The sequence below is a fragment of the Vidua macroura genome, chromosome 17 (genome assembly GCF_024509145.1).
Source record: "Vidua macroura isolate BioBank_ID:100142 chromosome 17, ASM2450914v1, whole genome shotgun sequence".
Taxonomy (NCBI): Eukaryota; Metazoa; Chordata; class Aves; order Passeriformes; family Viduidae; genus Vidua; species Vidua macroura.
The window spans coordinates 7418799-7435790 of NC_071587.1; the positions used below are offsets into that span (position 1 = coordinate 7418799).

At 51.5% G+C, this 16992-nt stretch overlaps 1 protein-coding gene across 1 annotated transcript; it reads right to left on the bottom strand.

Annotated features, from left to right (window-relative positions):
* Nucleotides 1–2057: 2057 nt before the first annotated feature.
* On the bottom strand, nucleotides 2058–16936 carry TTI1 (TELO2 interacting protein 1). Its single transcript, XM_053992607.1, has 7 exons — nucleotides 14363–16936; nucleotides 13706–13900; nucleotides 12784–12926; nucleotides 11814–11954; nucleotides 10190–10394; nucleotides 9429–9516; nucleotides 2058–3477 (listed from the first exon to the last, which is right to left on the bottom strand). Exons 1-7 carry the CDS (start codon nucleotides 16827–16829, stop codon nucleotides 3243–3245), a joined length of 3474 nt encoding a protein of 1157 aa, XP_053848582.1. The 5' UTR covers nucleotides 16830–16936; the 3' UTR covers nucleotides 2058–3242.
* Nucleotides 16937–16992: the final 56 nt, after the last annotated feature.

The window sequence follows — 16992 nt, forward strand, 5'->3', positions numbered from 1 at the left end:
CATCATCACCTGCACCTGAGGGCTCAGAGCTTTAAAAAGCTGCAGCTGGGGAGCTCCTGCCCAGCCTGGGAGCTGCTGCCCTCAGGGGTGCAGGATACAGCAAGGTCCCAGGTGAGCTGGGGATGCTCCATGCTGTGGCCATGGAGTGCTGGGTGCTGTGGGGTGGCTGGGTGGGCTGCCAGGTGAAATCCTGGCACCCACCTGGGCACTCAGACCAGATTTCCAGCCTGGTGGGAGGTGGGATGCCCAAAGCAGGGTGCTGGCTGCCCCTGGGGCCTCGTTCTGCCACTCCAGTGGCAATGCCCAGCCTAGCCCAGCTGCCTGGAATCCTGCAGCTCCTTTGAAGCTTGTTACTTCCTGGACCTCCATCATGCTCACCCCTCGCTGTGCTGATGAGAAGGACAAGCACTGGTGGCTCTTTCTGCCACCAGAGGTGTCAGCCTGTGCTGGGGGCAGGAACAGGCAGAGGTGGTTGGTGTCTTTGGAGCCATGGTCACCTCTGCCACCTGGAGAACTGCAGTCTTGGGGAGCAAAGGGCACAGGAGAAAAACATTCAGGAGCTGCAGGGCAGCAGCTGTAAATCATTGCAGCAAATTTTTTCCAATAATGGTGCTGTGCCATAGCAATTCATGGCAGAGCTATGGGGCTGGGGTTATGCTCAAATTCTCTGTTAGGGAATGGGATTGCGAGGAGAAGAGAGTTTAGGATGCATTGGTCACCTGTGCAGCAAAACACAGGACACAGCAGAGGAAAAGGAAGACCCAGGGACATGCTAGGAGGGGCAGGAGGCTGCAAATCATCTCAAACAGGGAATAAACAAATTGCTGTGCAGCACAGTGATTTGTAAAACCTGGAGGTGAGCTTTAACAATAACAGGTTTTATTAGAAGAGATTAGTTTAGCTGAATTTATGGGAAATCTTAGGAGCAAGAGTTGAGGAGAGGAGCCTGCTGGATCTGTGTGCGTGGCTCAGCAGTGCCTGGTGCCAGGGGCTGTGTGTGGGACTGTGCCCCCCAGCACAGTGTGGCAGTCCCCCAGGGTCCTGGCTAGGTTTGTGCATGGAGGAGGCAGCTGGACACGGTTTTCTTTGCTCTCTGATCCCAGAGAGGGTGGCTGGAGCTGGGGGTCCCCACCCCAGAGTGTTGGGGGGCTACTTGGTGGAGGAGAGTTCTGGTGGGGAAAGCCCGGGGCTTGTGAAGGGGCTGAGCTTAATATGCAAGTCACTGCTGGGAGGAACCAGCCTCATGAAAATGCCATTTCCACGCAGTCCCTCTCCCAGCCATTATCCTGCCTCAGACAAAAGCAATTTACTCAGCCTCCAATAAAGCAAGGGCGATAATGAAGCTGAGAGGAGCTGACTGACAGGCAGGACAGCCTCTCCTGCCACCAGCACCCACCTGCTGGCTGGGGCTGAGCCTGTGGGGAAAATCTCTGGACAGCACTATGAATCACAGGCTCTGGGTGGGGTGTCTGGGTGCAGTCAGCTGTGCCAGAGCCCTGCCTGTGTGATGTGGTTGGTTCCTGGGCACTGATGGGATAATGCTGCCCTTGAATCCCATGCCTGTCCTGCAGGATGGCAAGCCTTGGCATGGGCAGGATGGGTCCTTGGAGTCACCACCACAGCACAGCCGAGCAGAGCGAGACTGAATGCAGCATCTGCACTTAATGGATGAGTTTTGTCAAGTGCTACAACAACCCAGGAAACTGCACCAGCCCCAAGGGCGCTTGGAAACCAAAGACAGTATTTCACCTCCCTGCCTGCTCTGTCACAGCAGCTCTGAAGGCTCCTTTGTATAGAACCTAACCAGCGTTAAGCACTGAACAGATATTAAAAAAGAGTAAAGCTGACCTGCAGCCGTGTCCTACTGGATAAAAAGCCACTGACTTGTGTTTTCCCTGGAGAAGCAAACAGGAGGAAAACTTGAATAAAACCAGGGACACAAGGGGAAGTAACTTCAGCTGAGGGATGTGGCAGCAGAGGCAGTGCCCTTGAGCCCACCAACAGAGACTTGTTTTGGATGTTCACCCAGGATCCCAACAGTGATGCACAAAGCCTGCTCCATGTAACAATCTATTTATTGCTTTGGTTTTTGTATTTCTGAGCTTGCTTCCAAATTTAGTTGAGATCTGCCCTTTTGCTTCACTTGCATAGATCTTCCCCGAGTGTCAGGAGGCAGCCTGCTGCCAGGAGCAGCTCGGGTGAAGCTGAGGGATCCAGAAGCAGCTGAGCAAAGCAGTGCCTGTAGACAATCTCTGCAGCAAGAGCCTGGGGATGTGGGAGCTGGAGATCAGGGGAGAGGCTCCTCAGCAGGGGGAGTGAGCTGACCCCAAAGAGGAGTCATCCTCTGCTCATTGTACCACGCTGTCCCTACTTTGACAAACCATGGCACTGCTGGGGTGCCACGGTGCTTGCTGGCACTGCCATGGACAAACACAGAGGCTGTACTGGGGCACAGGCAGGTGCTTCATCCAATTCTCCTTGGGGTAGGAGTTAGAAATGGCCTGAGAACCGTGATCTGGGCATGGGAGAAGTTGTAAATCCCTCCCAGGTGTAAATCAGGGCCGGCTGATTCTCTACAGAACCTCACAGAGAGTGAGAACAGAGCACGTTTGGCCACCTCTATCTGGTCTCAGCAAACTGCAGCTGTGAGGAGCAGCCCTGATGCCTCTGAGAGGACACGTTGTTCTTGACAGTAACATAGGTGAGGAATTTATTGGAAATGCACTTTAACTTCTGAGATTAACTGCTTTTAAAGAGAACAGGTTTATAGTGCACCCCCAAACAAGATTCTCTTCCTGGGAAGGGTAAAAGCCAGAAAAAAACTTTTGCTTTGAGTTGTCAGTCACTGTCCATCTGAGAATGGGAGGGATCATCACAGCTGTGAAGAGATCAGAGAGGTGGGGGGGTGCTAAAGGGGCACCCCCCCAAGGATCAAGGAAGTAATTTCTGGAAGATCACTTACTCTTCACACTGAAGAATTTGGAATAGAGGTGCCATTTTCTCTGCATATGGTGCCAGCCAGGCACAAGTCAGGAGGAGTCAGGGTCATGTACCCACCTCATCCTCAAACACCCTTCAAAAAAATAAACCCTCTGCCACAGGGACGGTGTCTCAGCCAGTGCCCCAGACTGGGCAGCCCTTCCTCTGCCCCTGAACCATTTGGGTCCTCAGTGATGGTGTTTTCCCAGGTGAGCTCTATCCTGGTGGTTCCTGTTTCCCATCCCAGCTGCTGTGTAGGTCTGTCAGGAAGGAGATGCCTCCTGCGTGCTGGTGCTGGGAGCTGTGCCCTCCTGCTGCTGCAGCCTCTGGAGCAGGAGCAGCACGTTGTCCGTGAGCTCGTTCCGTGGCCGCCCCATCCCGCTGAGCTTCACCGGCTGCAGGCTGGCGTGGGGGGGCTCGTACCCCTCGGGGCAGCACACCTCACTCAGGAGCAGCCAGGTGCTGTCAGGGTCCACGTGCATCAAGTGCAGGAAAACACTTTGGAAAACAGCAGGAAGACAGGAAAGAAGAGTAAGGACAAGGCCTTGTGGTTGGCACCCAATGGGGTTATTAAGAGCTAAGGAAAGCTTTGATGCTGTTGGCAACCTCTGGCAGCTGCACAAATTCTGCTCTTTACAGAGGGCAGCACAGTGGCCCCTGTGCCTGAGAAAGCAGCTCTGTGCCTCACAGCTACTGGCACGTGGGAGAAAAATATTTATGATACCACACAGTCACTTATGGACATCAAACAAGCAGCTGGTGCAGGACTGACCCAGGCTTGGTGCTGGCACTGTGTGAGCTATTGCTGGCACAAGCATAAACCTGCCTGTCCCAGGTGATAGGAGGTGACTGTGGGTGACTGCATGTGCTATGCATATCTGGGATCTTTTGGACAACAGCTCCTGCAGAGATCTTGGGAGAAACTGTCTGTGTTACTCACCACCCTCTCTGGTTTTTGGGAGGCTGGGCTTCTCTGTCTTTCCAGAGGTGGCAAACCCAAGAGTATTTGGGGACAGCTGCCCAGGCTGGGCCCCAAGGGAGGCTCAACACTGTATTTGAGGGCTTTTTGCTCAAGTGAGATCTCCCACCATCTCAAGTCCTTATTAGCTGCCTCCAAATTTTTGCAGTTCTTCACAGCACCTTTCACATAGCAGGATTTTAAACCAAATCCAAACAGAACCTTCATTAACAACAGAATGAAGGAAAAGAGGAATCACAACTTCCTCTGCAGATTTACTGCTGTGTTGATGGTTTTCACTTTGCATTTCCATACCTCAGTAAGATGGGATTTGCCTTTCCAGCATGCCCTTCACACAGGGCTCCAGCTGTGAGCTGCTGGGACACAGCTGCTGCTGAAGAGCAGGAAGCTCAAGGAGTGAAAGAGCAAATGCTGATTTGTGTGACCTACACTTACCCACCCCCTCCTGCCAGTTCTTCCTGCAGCAACCTTTGAGCTTAGCTAGGTCTGTGTCATGGTTTAATGCACAGGTATATTAGGCTTAACTGGTATTAAACTCTCTGGCTGTGCCATGAACAAAATTAGACTGGAATTTGCAAGGCCTCTTCCTGAATGGTGCTGAGTGCTCTGTGAGCACCAAAGGCACTCAGCACTCCCCACACCTATGGTACACTTTTCCAAGACCCCAGTAATGCCCAGTCATGCATCTTTCAGGTCTCTAGTTTTCAGTGAAATCATGGAACTGTGAGGAGAACAGCTGCCAGGTCAGGTAATGGGAAGAGAAATCAAGTAGGTCTGTCTCTGCTCCCCAAGAAGCACGGGACTGAACTCTCTCTACAAGCAAAGATCACTTGCTACAAAAGGCACACAAAATCCAGATCTGATTGCTGTCCAAATTTCTCCTGGAAGAGCTTTCATCCCTAAAGTGAGGTTGCTTCCAATGTAAAGCAGGGAGAAATCCCTTTGAGAAGCTTTCCTCTGAAAAGGGAGTGTAGTACCATGGGTAAAGTGAAAGAGCACAGAAATGAGATGAAGGTAGGAGAGAGCTCCCTCTCCACTTCACAATAACCCTGTGCACATGACTCGTTACTCATGCACAGCCAAAGCTGCTGCTTTTGCCTCTCTGCCACTAACACCTCACCTGTCCCTCAGTGCAGGTCTCTGAACAGCAAGAGGGGAGAGGTCACCACTGAAGCTGTTGGCAGTGTCCCCTCCCAGAGGTGCTGGCAGTGCCTATCTGCCTGCTCCAGAGAAACCAGTGGGAACGTGCTCCACAGTGATAGCTGGGCTTGGCAACAGCTGCCTCAGCAACACGACCTTTTTTCTGTGGATTGGCCAGATGCAGGTGAGCTCACAGGACTCCTCATTCCCCTGGCTTTGTTCCTGCAGCTCTGCTGACTGGAAGGGGAGGACTGGCCCACTCGGTGCCAGCCCAAGTGAGGGGCTGGCAGGGGCAGGGTATGGAGCTCTCGCTCCTGCCATCATGGCTCCAGCTCTCCAGACACTGCCCTGCCCATGCCCTCAGCTTGGCTGTGACTGCAGCAGCACACAGCTCTGTGTGCCAGCAAACACCAGCTCCCAGTGGTTCCACCCAGATTTCAATGGGCAGCTGCAGAGATAATCCTTGCTCCTTATGGCTGGGATGGGAGCAGGCAAGGACAATGAATTGCTGTGAAGTGAACATGGGAAGAGGGGATATTGTGTGACAGGCTGCTGATCCCCAGCACACACACAGCTATAGCTCTTACACTCACAGCACAGACACTCTGCTCTCCAACCTCTTCCCAATCAGTTGCTCCAGGGAGAGCGACCCTCAGAGATTATCCAGACCCTGCAGAACTCACTGCCTCTGGTGCCCATAATGGTTTGAGGCTGTGATTATCCCTCAGAGCCGGGAGAGCTCTGCAGCTTAAAGAACAACTTGACTTTTACATTTTCAAACTAACTCTGGGGTAGTTTCCAAGCAACCTGTTTCCATAGCAAAGAATCCTGGGGTTAATCCAAGTTTGTTTTCTGTTGTTGCCTTTTTCTTTTTGTGTTTTTTTTTTTCTTAAATATCACTTTATTGAATTTTGCCTTGAGCAGGTGGCTGTTCTGGCATGCTTCAATCCAGCCTGAGAGTGACAGCTGACAATGAATACCCAACAAACCACACAAGCAAACCAGAAGAGGTAAGCTGCATAATCAACCTTGGTATGAAAAAAGCTCTCCAAATAGCTCATATTTGTCCCAAGTGTGCTAAACTTATTCTACTAGCACAGAGCAATTTGGCTATTCTGTTGCCTTGTCTTCTCTCAAATTCCAAGCAAAGCCATGGCACAGTGAGCAGACTGGCAGAAGGACAAGGCTTCCCAGCTTTCCATCCCTGCTGAATGTTTAACTGGATACAGCCCACATTAGGCTTTGGTAAGAATTGAGGAAATTATTTCTGCATCTTAGTTAGGAGGAAAAAAAAAAGCATTCCTATCAGACTGCTGACGGAAAGGTCAGCATTTAGTAGGCATTAAGTGTAAATTTCGAAACAGTCACTTGAAACTGAAATAATGAAAAACTACTTGTCAGTTTTGACAGGGGCCAGTGACAATTTCCTAATCTCTTTTTCTTCAAGGTTTTATTCCCTGAAGTGAAAAGCTTGACAGGGATGATGCAACTTCACAAATTTTTGAGAAGCTCAGATTTACCAATTGTGACTTTCAGTTCCCACCATCTCCCCTGGCCTTGTTCCCAGAGGTGGGGCCCCACGTGGCCCCCCTTGCTCAAGTCTTTCTGGGCACTTCCCCACCCTTGCACGGGCTCATGTTCTTCAATGATGGCAAAGACTTTTCTAGTGCTCCTTGCATTCCCAAACTCTTCTTCAGTAGGTTTGGTCCCCTTGGTGATTTTGCATTTGGTTTTTGTTTGTTGTTTGGTTTTTTAAAAAGCTTTGGATAAGGGTCTCCTGGAATATTCCCAGCAGTCATCTTCTAGTAAAACCTATTGTTATTGTCCCATTTTCTCTTCCTCAGATGTGCTGGAGTTCTTTTTTCCCCAGCATCTATTTTTGCCTGTTGAGTATTGCATGAAGCTGCAGTTGCAAAAATCACTTACTCCCACTGCTTCATCTAATAAAGCTACAGGGTCCCATAAATGGGATTAAGCAGACTCCTTGGGGCATGATAACGCCCCTGGATGATAGCCAAACTCCCTTTTTCCTTTTTCTTTTTTTTTGTGTGGCTCAAGCACCTTGGCCAAAACTTCCTGCTCAGCTCTTTGCATGCCTACAGAATCCTCACATAGTCAGTGTATGATTTTTGGAGCTACAACTGACTTTGCAAGTCCTGACCTTGCTTTTGACAGGTCGCAACCCATCAGTTGAGTAAGAACCCTAAGAGCTGAGCAAAGGCCAGTTAGTATAAATCACCATGGCAAGCTGATTCCAAACATCCTTTTACCTCATATGATTTCTGCAGTGATAAAGCTGAGTTATGTGACGTACGCTGGCGCTCAGGCTGGGGCTAAGATTAGTTCTGGTCTATCTGTTTTTAGAAGCATTTAAAATGCAGAATTTCTCATGTATCAGCCTGATAACACTGCCCTTGCTTAGATGGAAAGGCCCTTATGTGTGACAGCCTGTGTCAGTTTGCAGGATTACTTTCAGGCACATGGAGAGCAAGAAGAGCCAGAACTTACAGGAATGTGGTGGTTCAGCAGCTGGAGAACAGAAATAGAAGGGTGGCTGAGAAGTGATTCTTATCCTGATACAGGAGCTGATTGTTATGGTCCAAACTAATTTTGACTTTTCCAGGCTGAAACCTCATATCAGGGAAATAGAGTTAGAAGTGAGTGTGATACGATAAACTCTGATCCATCCAGGCTCCAAGACCAGGGATCACACAGGGCTAAACTGGAAAAATTAAACCCAAAAGAAACCTGCAAATGCTGCCATGTCTGTAGTGTCAGGCCAGGCATGATACACACCTCAGTGCACACGTGTGTCTGCTCAATGGAGTTAAACAGGAAACAGCAAGGACTTCTTGTGAGCAGCTTGGTTCACATATGTGATGTATGTGCATCAAAAGCATGGGGGGAGGAACAAAATATACGACATTTTCACCTTAAAATATAATAAAAGCAACATATAGGAGAAAAATGTTACTTGCCCTTGCTGCCATTTTGCTCTAACAAGTGAGCTCACTTCAGCATACAGCTTCCAACAGGGCTCATTTCATATTCCCCCTACTCCTGCTGTTGGGGGGAAATTGCACAGCTTCTCAAGCTGCTTGGTTAATGATTTAAAAGCTTCAGATTCCAAATATCTAGATAAATCCTGGTGTTCTGCTTTTCATCCAGCATTGCTTGCACAGACTGAGGCATTATTGCATTAAGGGGATGCACTCCCACAGCATAGAGCCCCTCTGCAGAACAAATGCTGCTGGAAGCCTGCTGTGCTGCCGTGAAAGCCTCCAAGGTAAAAATAAACCTGCTCCCATCCGCGCAGAGATACAAACAAAGGAATGCTCCAGCTCCGGAGAGCGCTGGCTCTGAACTGCTGCCCAGCCACACAAAGCCCTTCACACCCTGCACCCCCGGGAGCCTGTGCTTTGTGAAAGGGAACGGATGGGCTGCACTTCCCTTTCCAGCAGCCTGCCCTGGAAATCCGAAACCGCAGAGCCTGCGGAACCTGCTGGTTTCCCCTCCCTTCGGGGGAGGGCAGGGCTGGCCACACAGGAAGAGGGGGGCTGGCTGGTTTTCACCCCCATCCTTCGGCAGAGGGGCTTCCTGATTTATGCCCCATGTTCTGTACCTGGACTCGTTTTGTCTCCTGAAATCTCTGGCCTTGGTTCCAGGTGACAACATATGACAACAGTGATTTCTTATCCTGACAGCAGAACATGCTGAGCAGGATTTTGTACACCAAGCAGCAAAGTATGTCTGTCAACACTTCCTAGAGCTGGAGTGTGTTCACCTAAACTGTCTTTGCTCTTTTAGACTCTCCCAGCCTGCTCAGAGCAACACTGGTGCCAAGACTAACAGCTTCCCAACAAACTCTGGTCCACCTGGCAGAGCCTGGGTTGGAGCCCAGGGAAAATGGAAGGATAACAGAAGTAGATCCCCCAGCCTGCAGAAGGTATTAAGTGATAAAATACAAGGGAATGCCTGGCACATCCTCTTCCATAGCTGTCTTCCCTCTGCAGTTTGATGCCACCAGTGGGCCAAAAGCCTCAAGTATTTGGTGAGGAAAAAGCAAGTAGCACATCTTCCCCTCTATCCCCAAATGCACTGCAAGGTAACTTGTAATGTCTGGGCAAGCTGACAGCTGACCCCTCTAACTCATTTTGGAGAATAAATGATATTTCAGCACAGAAAACTTCCATGAGTTCAAGCCCTGTTGTACAGGACTTGAATGTGCTGGAAGGTGGAACAAGAAAGGTGCAAAAGGAATGGGATCACCATGCTGCCTCTGTCCCCCACTATCTGTACACCCAACACACCTGCATTTAAAAGACATTACCTCTGGGCAGCTTCTTGCAGTTTCACAGGTTGCTTGGCACTGAGGTAAATCAGGCAGGCATCTGCCACTTTATTCAGGTCATTCTCGCCTGCAGAAATGGAACAGGAAAGAAGGGTAGGAGGTGACCTCCTCAGCAGCTGCTGCCTAATGGAATCAGCTCCAAATTGGCAGCAGAGGCTTCAGAGCCTTTGAGCTGTCTGACCCGGAGCTCTTCCGACCTTGCCTTTTAAGTATCTTGCTGCAAAGCCAGGAAAGCAATCAAGGGCACTGAGAGGAAAAGAGCAACTAGCCAGCAAACCTTCTCCCTCATCAAAGCTAGTTCCAGAAATTTCACTGGGGAGAATTTCACAGTTTCATTCAATAGAAGAGTGTGATGTGCTGGCTTTAAAGGGTCGCCCAGAGATAAGCTCACAATGGAACCAGTCAAGCTAGCCAGAAGTCTTATCTGGGCTCCAGTTTGTCCAGTAAGAACAAAGTGTGGCCCAACAGCAATGCAGGGAGTCCGTTCTGTACCCTTTTCTCAATCACAAGCGGGATGAGCAGCCACATTTTGCATGTAGTGGGAACCTTCTCTCCCATTTGTCTCCTCGGGAGAAAAGAGTGCCCAGCACCTCTTTACAGAGCTCCCAAAGAGAACAGATTCAGGCTAGAGAAGATCAGGAGATCAATTCCATGGGCAGCAGGAGGAGAAGCAGCGAGTTGAGAGGAGACAATAAAGTCTGGCAGAGTTCCATACAGCCTGTGCTTCCCCTGGTACTCACCCATGTCCAGCTTCTCACAGAGAGAGCCCAGGCCCTGCAGCACAGCCAGCTGCAGCTTGAAAGCCAGTGTGTGGCTGTACACAGGCCCAGCTCTGGCACTCACTGGGGCCTGGCTGAGGAGGGAACTGGTCAGCTTGGGCAGGACATCTTTGGAGAACCTCTGCCTCAGGAAGTCCCCACATGTTTGAGCCAGGGTACACAGCACCTAAGAGAGACATCAGTTACAGGGGACAGTGCAAACACTGGTCTGGGAGGAGCTCAGTGATGCACACCAGCCTGGTGGATTCAGACATTCACTCTCCTGGAGAATTGTTTTTGCAGGTGAGAACATTGTGACCACACCTGCCCCAGTTTCCCCATAATGAGCAGAAGGTGAATGTTTGAGAGGCTGAGTGAGCTGCACCCTGCTCTGCAGTGTCACCTGGCTGACCTCCTGGACTGCCCTTCCCTCATTAGCACAGTAAGGGTAAGAGCAGCTGTGCATTCTTACTCAGAATTAGTGGAGGAGTCTCTGATGGAAAATGCCATTAAATATGATTATATCCTTAAATCTCTTTTGCGGTGCAGACAACCCATCTTTCCAAGCATGTCAGCAAGCAGAAAGGCCAAGTGGCCACAGAAAAGGGCACCCAGCACCATTGTTGTCTGCCCAGGATCAAACTCAAACTGGATAGAGAATGGCCCTAAATGCACGTACAAACAAAGGGGGCTCCACATGGCCAGAACACTGATCTCTCTTTTGGAACTTCACTGAGTTCATGGTCTCAGTGTGCAGGACTGAGATGCTGGTTATTTTGTGTTAGCTTTACAGTGATATGACACTTCTTGTCCTGGAATTTAGGCAGGAAGACACTTTGGGGGGAATTCGTACAGCAATACCCAAGCTGGGAGCAAATTGTAATGATGACTTGGAACTTTTCAAGAGTTAGTTATCTTTTTATAGCAATCTCTACCTCCTTTTAGGGTGGGCACATGATAGGTATGGCTATTCTGAGACTGTAGTGCATGGCTTCTGGAGGAGGAATCAAAACTCTCTTTATTCACACAGAATGATTCTAAAATGAATCTCACTCTGCCCAGCAGATGGATTCCTCTGCAATGCTAGGGCTGGCAACCTCTGGAAACATGCTTTACTGGCCAGCCTGTGAATCAGGAGGAGAAAGGAACCAGCTGACAAGGTCAGGAGCTCTTTAATAATGTCATTATAGGGCCAAGTCTTTGTTCAACCTCTCCCTTCCCTTGCCAATGCCTCAATCATGAAATGTTCCCCTATTTTCAGTCTGAGACCTCCAAAGAGGATGCTGGGACTGTGTCTCCAGCAAGGCCAAGCTGCACTGTATGGTGCCCCTAACATCTGCTGAGGCTGTAGAGCTGTTTTTCTCATCCCTGCAATAACCACCAACATTGCTGCTTCGCCCAGGAACAGCATCAAGGCTTTACCTGTGGACGAGCTGCAGTGAGAGTGGTACAAACCCACCCACAGTAGAGCATGGTGACCCCATGCTCCAAACCACATTTAAACATCACTGCAGGAGCTTGGTGCTCTCTCCTGAGCTGCAGCACTGCCTGAGCCACTTTCTGCCCAAGCCCCAGCTGGAAATGCTGCTGGCAGTCACTGCCATACCTTGAAGGCTCTGAGCACTGCCAGAGGGTCGTCGCTAATCAGCCGGGTGACGAGAGCTGGCCAGACACGGTGAGCCATGGGAAGCAGATGGTTTCCATGAGGATGCAGCATGGTTACACAGAGCTCCAGCACGTCCAGGACCTGGGCAGGAGGGGAGGGAACAGACTCTGAGTGCTGCAGTGCCAGGCATTCAGGTGGATCCCAGCATCGCGGCAGGAAGCCGGGAGGAGGGGTTGAACAGCAAAGGGTGCGGTTTTACCGCAGCAGGAATGGGGACATGTGAACAGTGCTAGAAATCAGAACTGCTTGGAAAGGGACAAGCACTGCAGTGACACAACCTGTGCTGGGTACAGAGTTGGGCTGGGAGCAGGGCAGGATTCCAGCCGTGATCCCAGAGGCTGAGCTGCACCCGTGGACCCCACTGCGGCTGTGGCAGCAGGATCACCTGGCAGAGCTGAGGCTGCTGGGATGAGAATCTGGGTTATGCCTCATTTTTCTGTCTCACTTTGCACTTTAAAAGGAGGCCACCTTCAAAGGGTTTTCATAATTAGAAAAAAGCCAGGCTTTTAGCCCTGCTTATCATCACCCCAGCTACTTCAAAAACATTCATCAGCCTGTGCACTTCAGCCTGAGGAAGGGGGATGGGAGGCACAGATGGGAGAAAGATGCTTCTGTTTCCTCCACCAAAGGACAAAGCACAAGACTTAACTGTCATGAGCATCAAGGGGAAGTGTCCAATACAAAGCCACCCTTAAGATTCTGTTCCGCCTGGCTGCCATTCCTAATCCAGAGCGCTCCCAAAAAACTATCTCCCTTTCTCTTGCCAGGTTTGGAGGATCTGTCCTGCTCGAGCATATGGCAGCACAAACCTGGGGATGGCAGGGAGCCCAACGTGCATGGCACACATGCTGATGAGCTACCAGCCCCTTCATGGGCACCATCTGTCCCCTCAGAGCCGGCGATTACCGACCTTCAGCCGCACTCGGAGGCTCCCGTCAGACAGCAAGTGGATGCACCTCTCCATCACATCCCTGGCCAGCTGAGCATGGCTTGGCATTGGAGCTTCTCCTTCCGTGTCACAGCTGGGCTCTGGCTTAGCAAGGGGAACCTCATCTGGAAGACAAAACCATTACTGAAGCCATGAAAATGACTTGGGAGCTCTGGAAGATCAGAGTCACAGATCACCCACCCACGACGACTCCGCAAATTCCTGAGTAAGGCCTTTGGCATTTTTTAATGTGCTTAGATATAGTTAAGCTTATGAGTTCTGTGAGTTAGTGTCAGGTTCAGTTACGAGTGTGGGGCTAGGGAACGTTCGCTTTCTTTACGGGACAATGCAGCTGGTCTGACATTTGCAGTCTCTTCTCACCATGGACTTATTTCCCATTGATTTTTATTAAAAATGAAAAGCCTGGATATTTAAAGATGAAGTATTTAAAGGTCAGGATTGCAGCACAGCCCAGTGAAGACTAAAAAGTTTCCTATATGAATGTCTGCAGTGCCTGCCAAGGCCAAGTGAGAAGGGAGCAGTGGCATCATTAGCCAGGAGAAAACAGTACAGAGATTCCCAAAGGACTACGAGGAAAACGCATAGGATCCTGGAAAGGGGGAACTTCAGGTCCTGAACCCAAATGAACTGTTACAAGGTAAGAAAAAACACAGTGTACTTGTGTCTCAGAGCTAGAGAAGCCTTGATCTGCAAACATTTAGCTCCCCCACTCAAAGAGAACAAAGTGAGAAGACCCAACAGCACTTTACATGAACCAAGGTCAGCCCAGAGAAGACCTGAGACAGCCTGGCCCCAAGGCCCCCATGTGACAAAAGGACACCTCAGAGGTCACAGTCTCTCTGCAAGCTGACTGTGCTCCTCTCCAGCCACGCACAGCACTGACCTGCCTCCTCCTCCTCCAGGTCAGGAAGATCCCCCTCTGCGATCTGCTTCTGGCTGACATAGTCAAGGAAGAATCGTTCCACTTCTTGACTTGTGATTGTCACCTCCTGTTGTCCCTGGGACCAAGCCCTGCTCTGCCCCTTGTCAGTCTGCCTTTGCTGGTGCTCCTGAGCGCTGGGCATTCCAAACCACTGCACTGCAAAAAAGGAACTGACATGACACTGGGCAACCACAATATCCTCCTGAAAGTCAGGAAGGGGCTGACTTCCATGAGAGATGAGATGGTTCTCACACCTCACGGGATTGCACCTGATTCAGACACCTGCTGTCATATCCCAGTCACCTCCTTATAGTACAGGCAAGTTAAAAAGGAATATGTGCCATGTGCTCTTACAGAATGTTCATGGGAGCAGTGAATCCATCCTTTCTCAGCCTCTAAAGGCCATGTTCCTGTGAAAGGCTGCAGGCCAGGCAAACTGGAGAGGGAAAGCTACTGGTGATCTTTGCTTGAGCACTGCCCCAGCAAGCAAAGCACAGTGGCCATCACACTGCAACACCTTGGCTACCTGGAACCTCCCATGGCAAGTGGAAAGGTCCTAGACAAGTACCCTCAGCGACAGCAAGGCTGAATTACACAAAGTAAACATTGTTTTGGTACCTAGAGCAGTCATGACTGAGTGGAGGACCCTGAGGAAGGTGGTAGCCTGGCTATTGTAAGTCTGATCTAGCGTAGACAGGACATCCTGGATTACATCTTCTACCAGTGGCAGCAAGCTGGCATCTGAATGCCTCAGCATCGTGTCCAGCACCTGGGACGCACGTGGCTGATACGCCAGCTGGCGCAAATTCAGGGAAATCCCGTTCACCAGATAGTCAGAGTTCTCATTAATCAAACACCGCACCGAGTCGTAACCACAGGCCTCACATATGTCTGCCAGTGTCCCCAGTGCTGTCTCGCTGATGAGCAGAGTCCTGTCACCAGCCTTTTCCAGCACAGGGTAGAGAGCTGACAGCAGCAGCAGCCGGAACTCCTTCCCGAGGACAGCGGCAAAGCAGCCAACGCCCTCCAGCTGGATGCAGATCTGCCAGATGTTGCTGTTCATGGTGCGGGTTGTGACTGGGGGCTCCGGGGACAGATGGAGAACGCTGCTGGATGCCCCTCCCGCACGCACAGCGGGCCCCAGGTGCTGCACTGACTGCTCAGGGCTGCTTTCCTCTGTGTCAATGCTAGTGACCAAATACCAGTTCGCCTGGTCCATGTACTCATCCAGAATGGACGTTATGGACCCTCTGAGATCATCCAAGCTCACTGGAACTTCCCTCTCCTGCAGGAAATCCACTCCCACTCCGGCAGCTCCCGTGACCAGCTCGTTGAGGATCATGGCTGCCTGCTTTCGGTACAGGCCGGACTCGCTGTACAGCCCCATGAAGTGATCCACAAGCAAGTAGAGGTTCCCGTAGTAGCCAAGAACACGACACACTTGCTGAAGGAGCTGGAAAACCTTCTCCTCCGTGAAGAAGCGGAAATATTTCTTCTGGCACCTGCCCTTCTGCACACCCTGCTGCAAGGGCCCCGGCGGCCCAGAGCGCCGGGCCTCCACTATCTTCACATCCGTCACGTCCAGCTCCAGAACCTGCGCCAGTGCCTTGGACAGGCGCTGCAGGTGGGACACCGAGTTGAGGACAATGTTAATCTTGGGGCCCAGCAGCTTCAGGTAGCCAAGCAATAAGCTCAGTGTGGAAACCTTGCCCATGTCATCCTGAGAGTTCATCAGGCGGGGAAGAGCTGTGGCAAGGGAATGGAGGTTCTCAGAGAGGACATCAGCAAGAGCCCTGTTCTGTGCCACAATCCTCTGCTCTGCAATCCCTTGAAGAACTTTGTTACACCTGCTCTGGACTTCGCTGTTTTCATCATTAACCAGCCCAACCAAAGCCTTTAAGAGTTGACTGAACGAGTCCACCAGTGACTGACTGCAGTTCCTCAGTAAGTGGTGGACCAGCTCCACCAGCTCCAGTCTCACCTTCCAGTGGGGGTGAACTGAAGAAGATTCAACCACCTTATGCAAGAGAAGAGAGAGTTTTTCAGCAGTACTTTTAGTCCAGTCAGGTCCTCTGTGGATCATTAGCTCTGATATTCTGTTGTGTTCCACTGGCAGCTTTTCCTTACTCTTTGGGATTCTGGCTAGCTGTTTGTCAGCCATTACCAAGCCAACAATCAGATAAAAGAGTCTGATGGCAGAAACGGTGGTTTTGTGACCTTGTTTGATGTCTCCAGCAATAACTCGAGACAGTGTAATAGAAATCCCGGGCAGAAAAGAAGCAAACAAATCCCCACATTGCTGTGCCTCATCTTCATCCAGGTGTCGGTGCTCCTGGCAGTCACACTGCAGAACCAGGACCTGCAAGCACTCCAAAGCAGAGATCTTGATTTGCTTTGCTTTTTCTTGCTCTGCAAGTGTCAGAAGCAAAGACACAGCAAATCCTAAGAGCGGAAGGGTGGAAGGTTGGTACAGAGACAAGATAACATCCCCATAAGCCGAATGCATCAGGGTGTGGAGTGCCTGGATCACAGCCAGCTTCAGCTCCTCGGACAGCGGGGCGGCTTTGCCCGAGCTGGGAGGGGGAGCGAGGCAGGTACAGAGCTCAGAGAAGAGCTCCTGCAGCAGCTCCTGCTTCTTCACGCACGTCGCCGCAAGCACGGAGGAGATGCACTGCACCAGGCTCTGCACCAGCCGCTCCTGCTTGGGCCCCGGCACCCGCAGGGCGAAGCGCAGCGGGAACAGCACGTACTCCTGCAGCTCCTGCAGGGCCGCGCCGCTCACCCCGGCCAGGTGCGCCTGCAGCTGCTCCACGTTCTCCACCGTCTGCGCCCGCGTCAGCTGCACGCAGACGGGGCGCAGCGCCCCGAACGCCGCCTGCGGGGTGTCGAACACGGCCATGCCGGGGGACCGGGGGCCGCGGGCCCTGCCCGGTGCCGGGGGTCCCACCCGGGGCCGGAGCCGTGCTGGGGCCAGGCCGGGCAGCCCTGAGGGTGCCGGAAGTGACGCCGCGGTACCAGCGCCACAAAGCTCCCGTGAAGTGGGGCGGGCACTGTGAGAAAAGTCTCGGGTGCCCGCAACGCACATGCGTCAGCGGCGTGCCAATAAAGTAACGGAGCTGTCAGCGCCACAAAGCTCCTGCGGGCCTGGGCGGGCGCTGTGAGAAAAATCGCGAGTGCTCGCAGTGCGCAGGCGCCGAGGATGGTCGCGCATGCGCTGAGCCCGCCCGCCGTGCGGCCCGGCTCCCTCC

Excerpts from the sequence above, each read along its gene's own strand:
- TTI1 (XM_053992607.1), bottom strand. The coding sequence starts at position 16,829 with ATGTGCGTTGCGGGCACCCGAGACTTTTCTCACAGTGCCCGCCCCACT. Across the intron at positions 13,901-14,362 it reads CTCAGTCATGACTGCTCTAG|TGCAGTGGTTTGGAATGCCC; the intron begins GTACCAAAACAA and ends CCTTTTTTGCAG. Across the intron at positions 9,517-10,189 it reads CTGTGAGAAGCTGGACATGG|GCGAGAATGACCTGAATAAA; the intron begins GTGAGTACCAGG and ends CCATTTCTGCAG.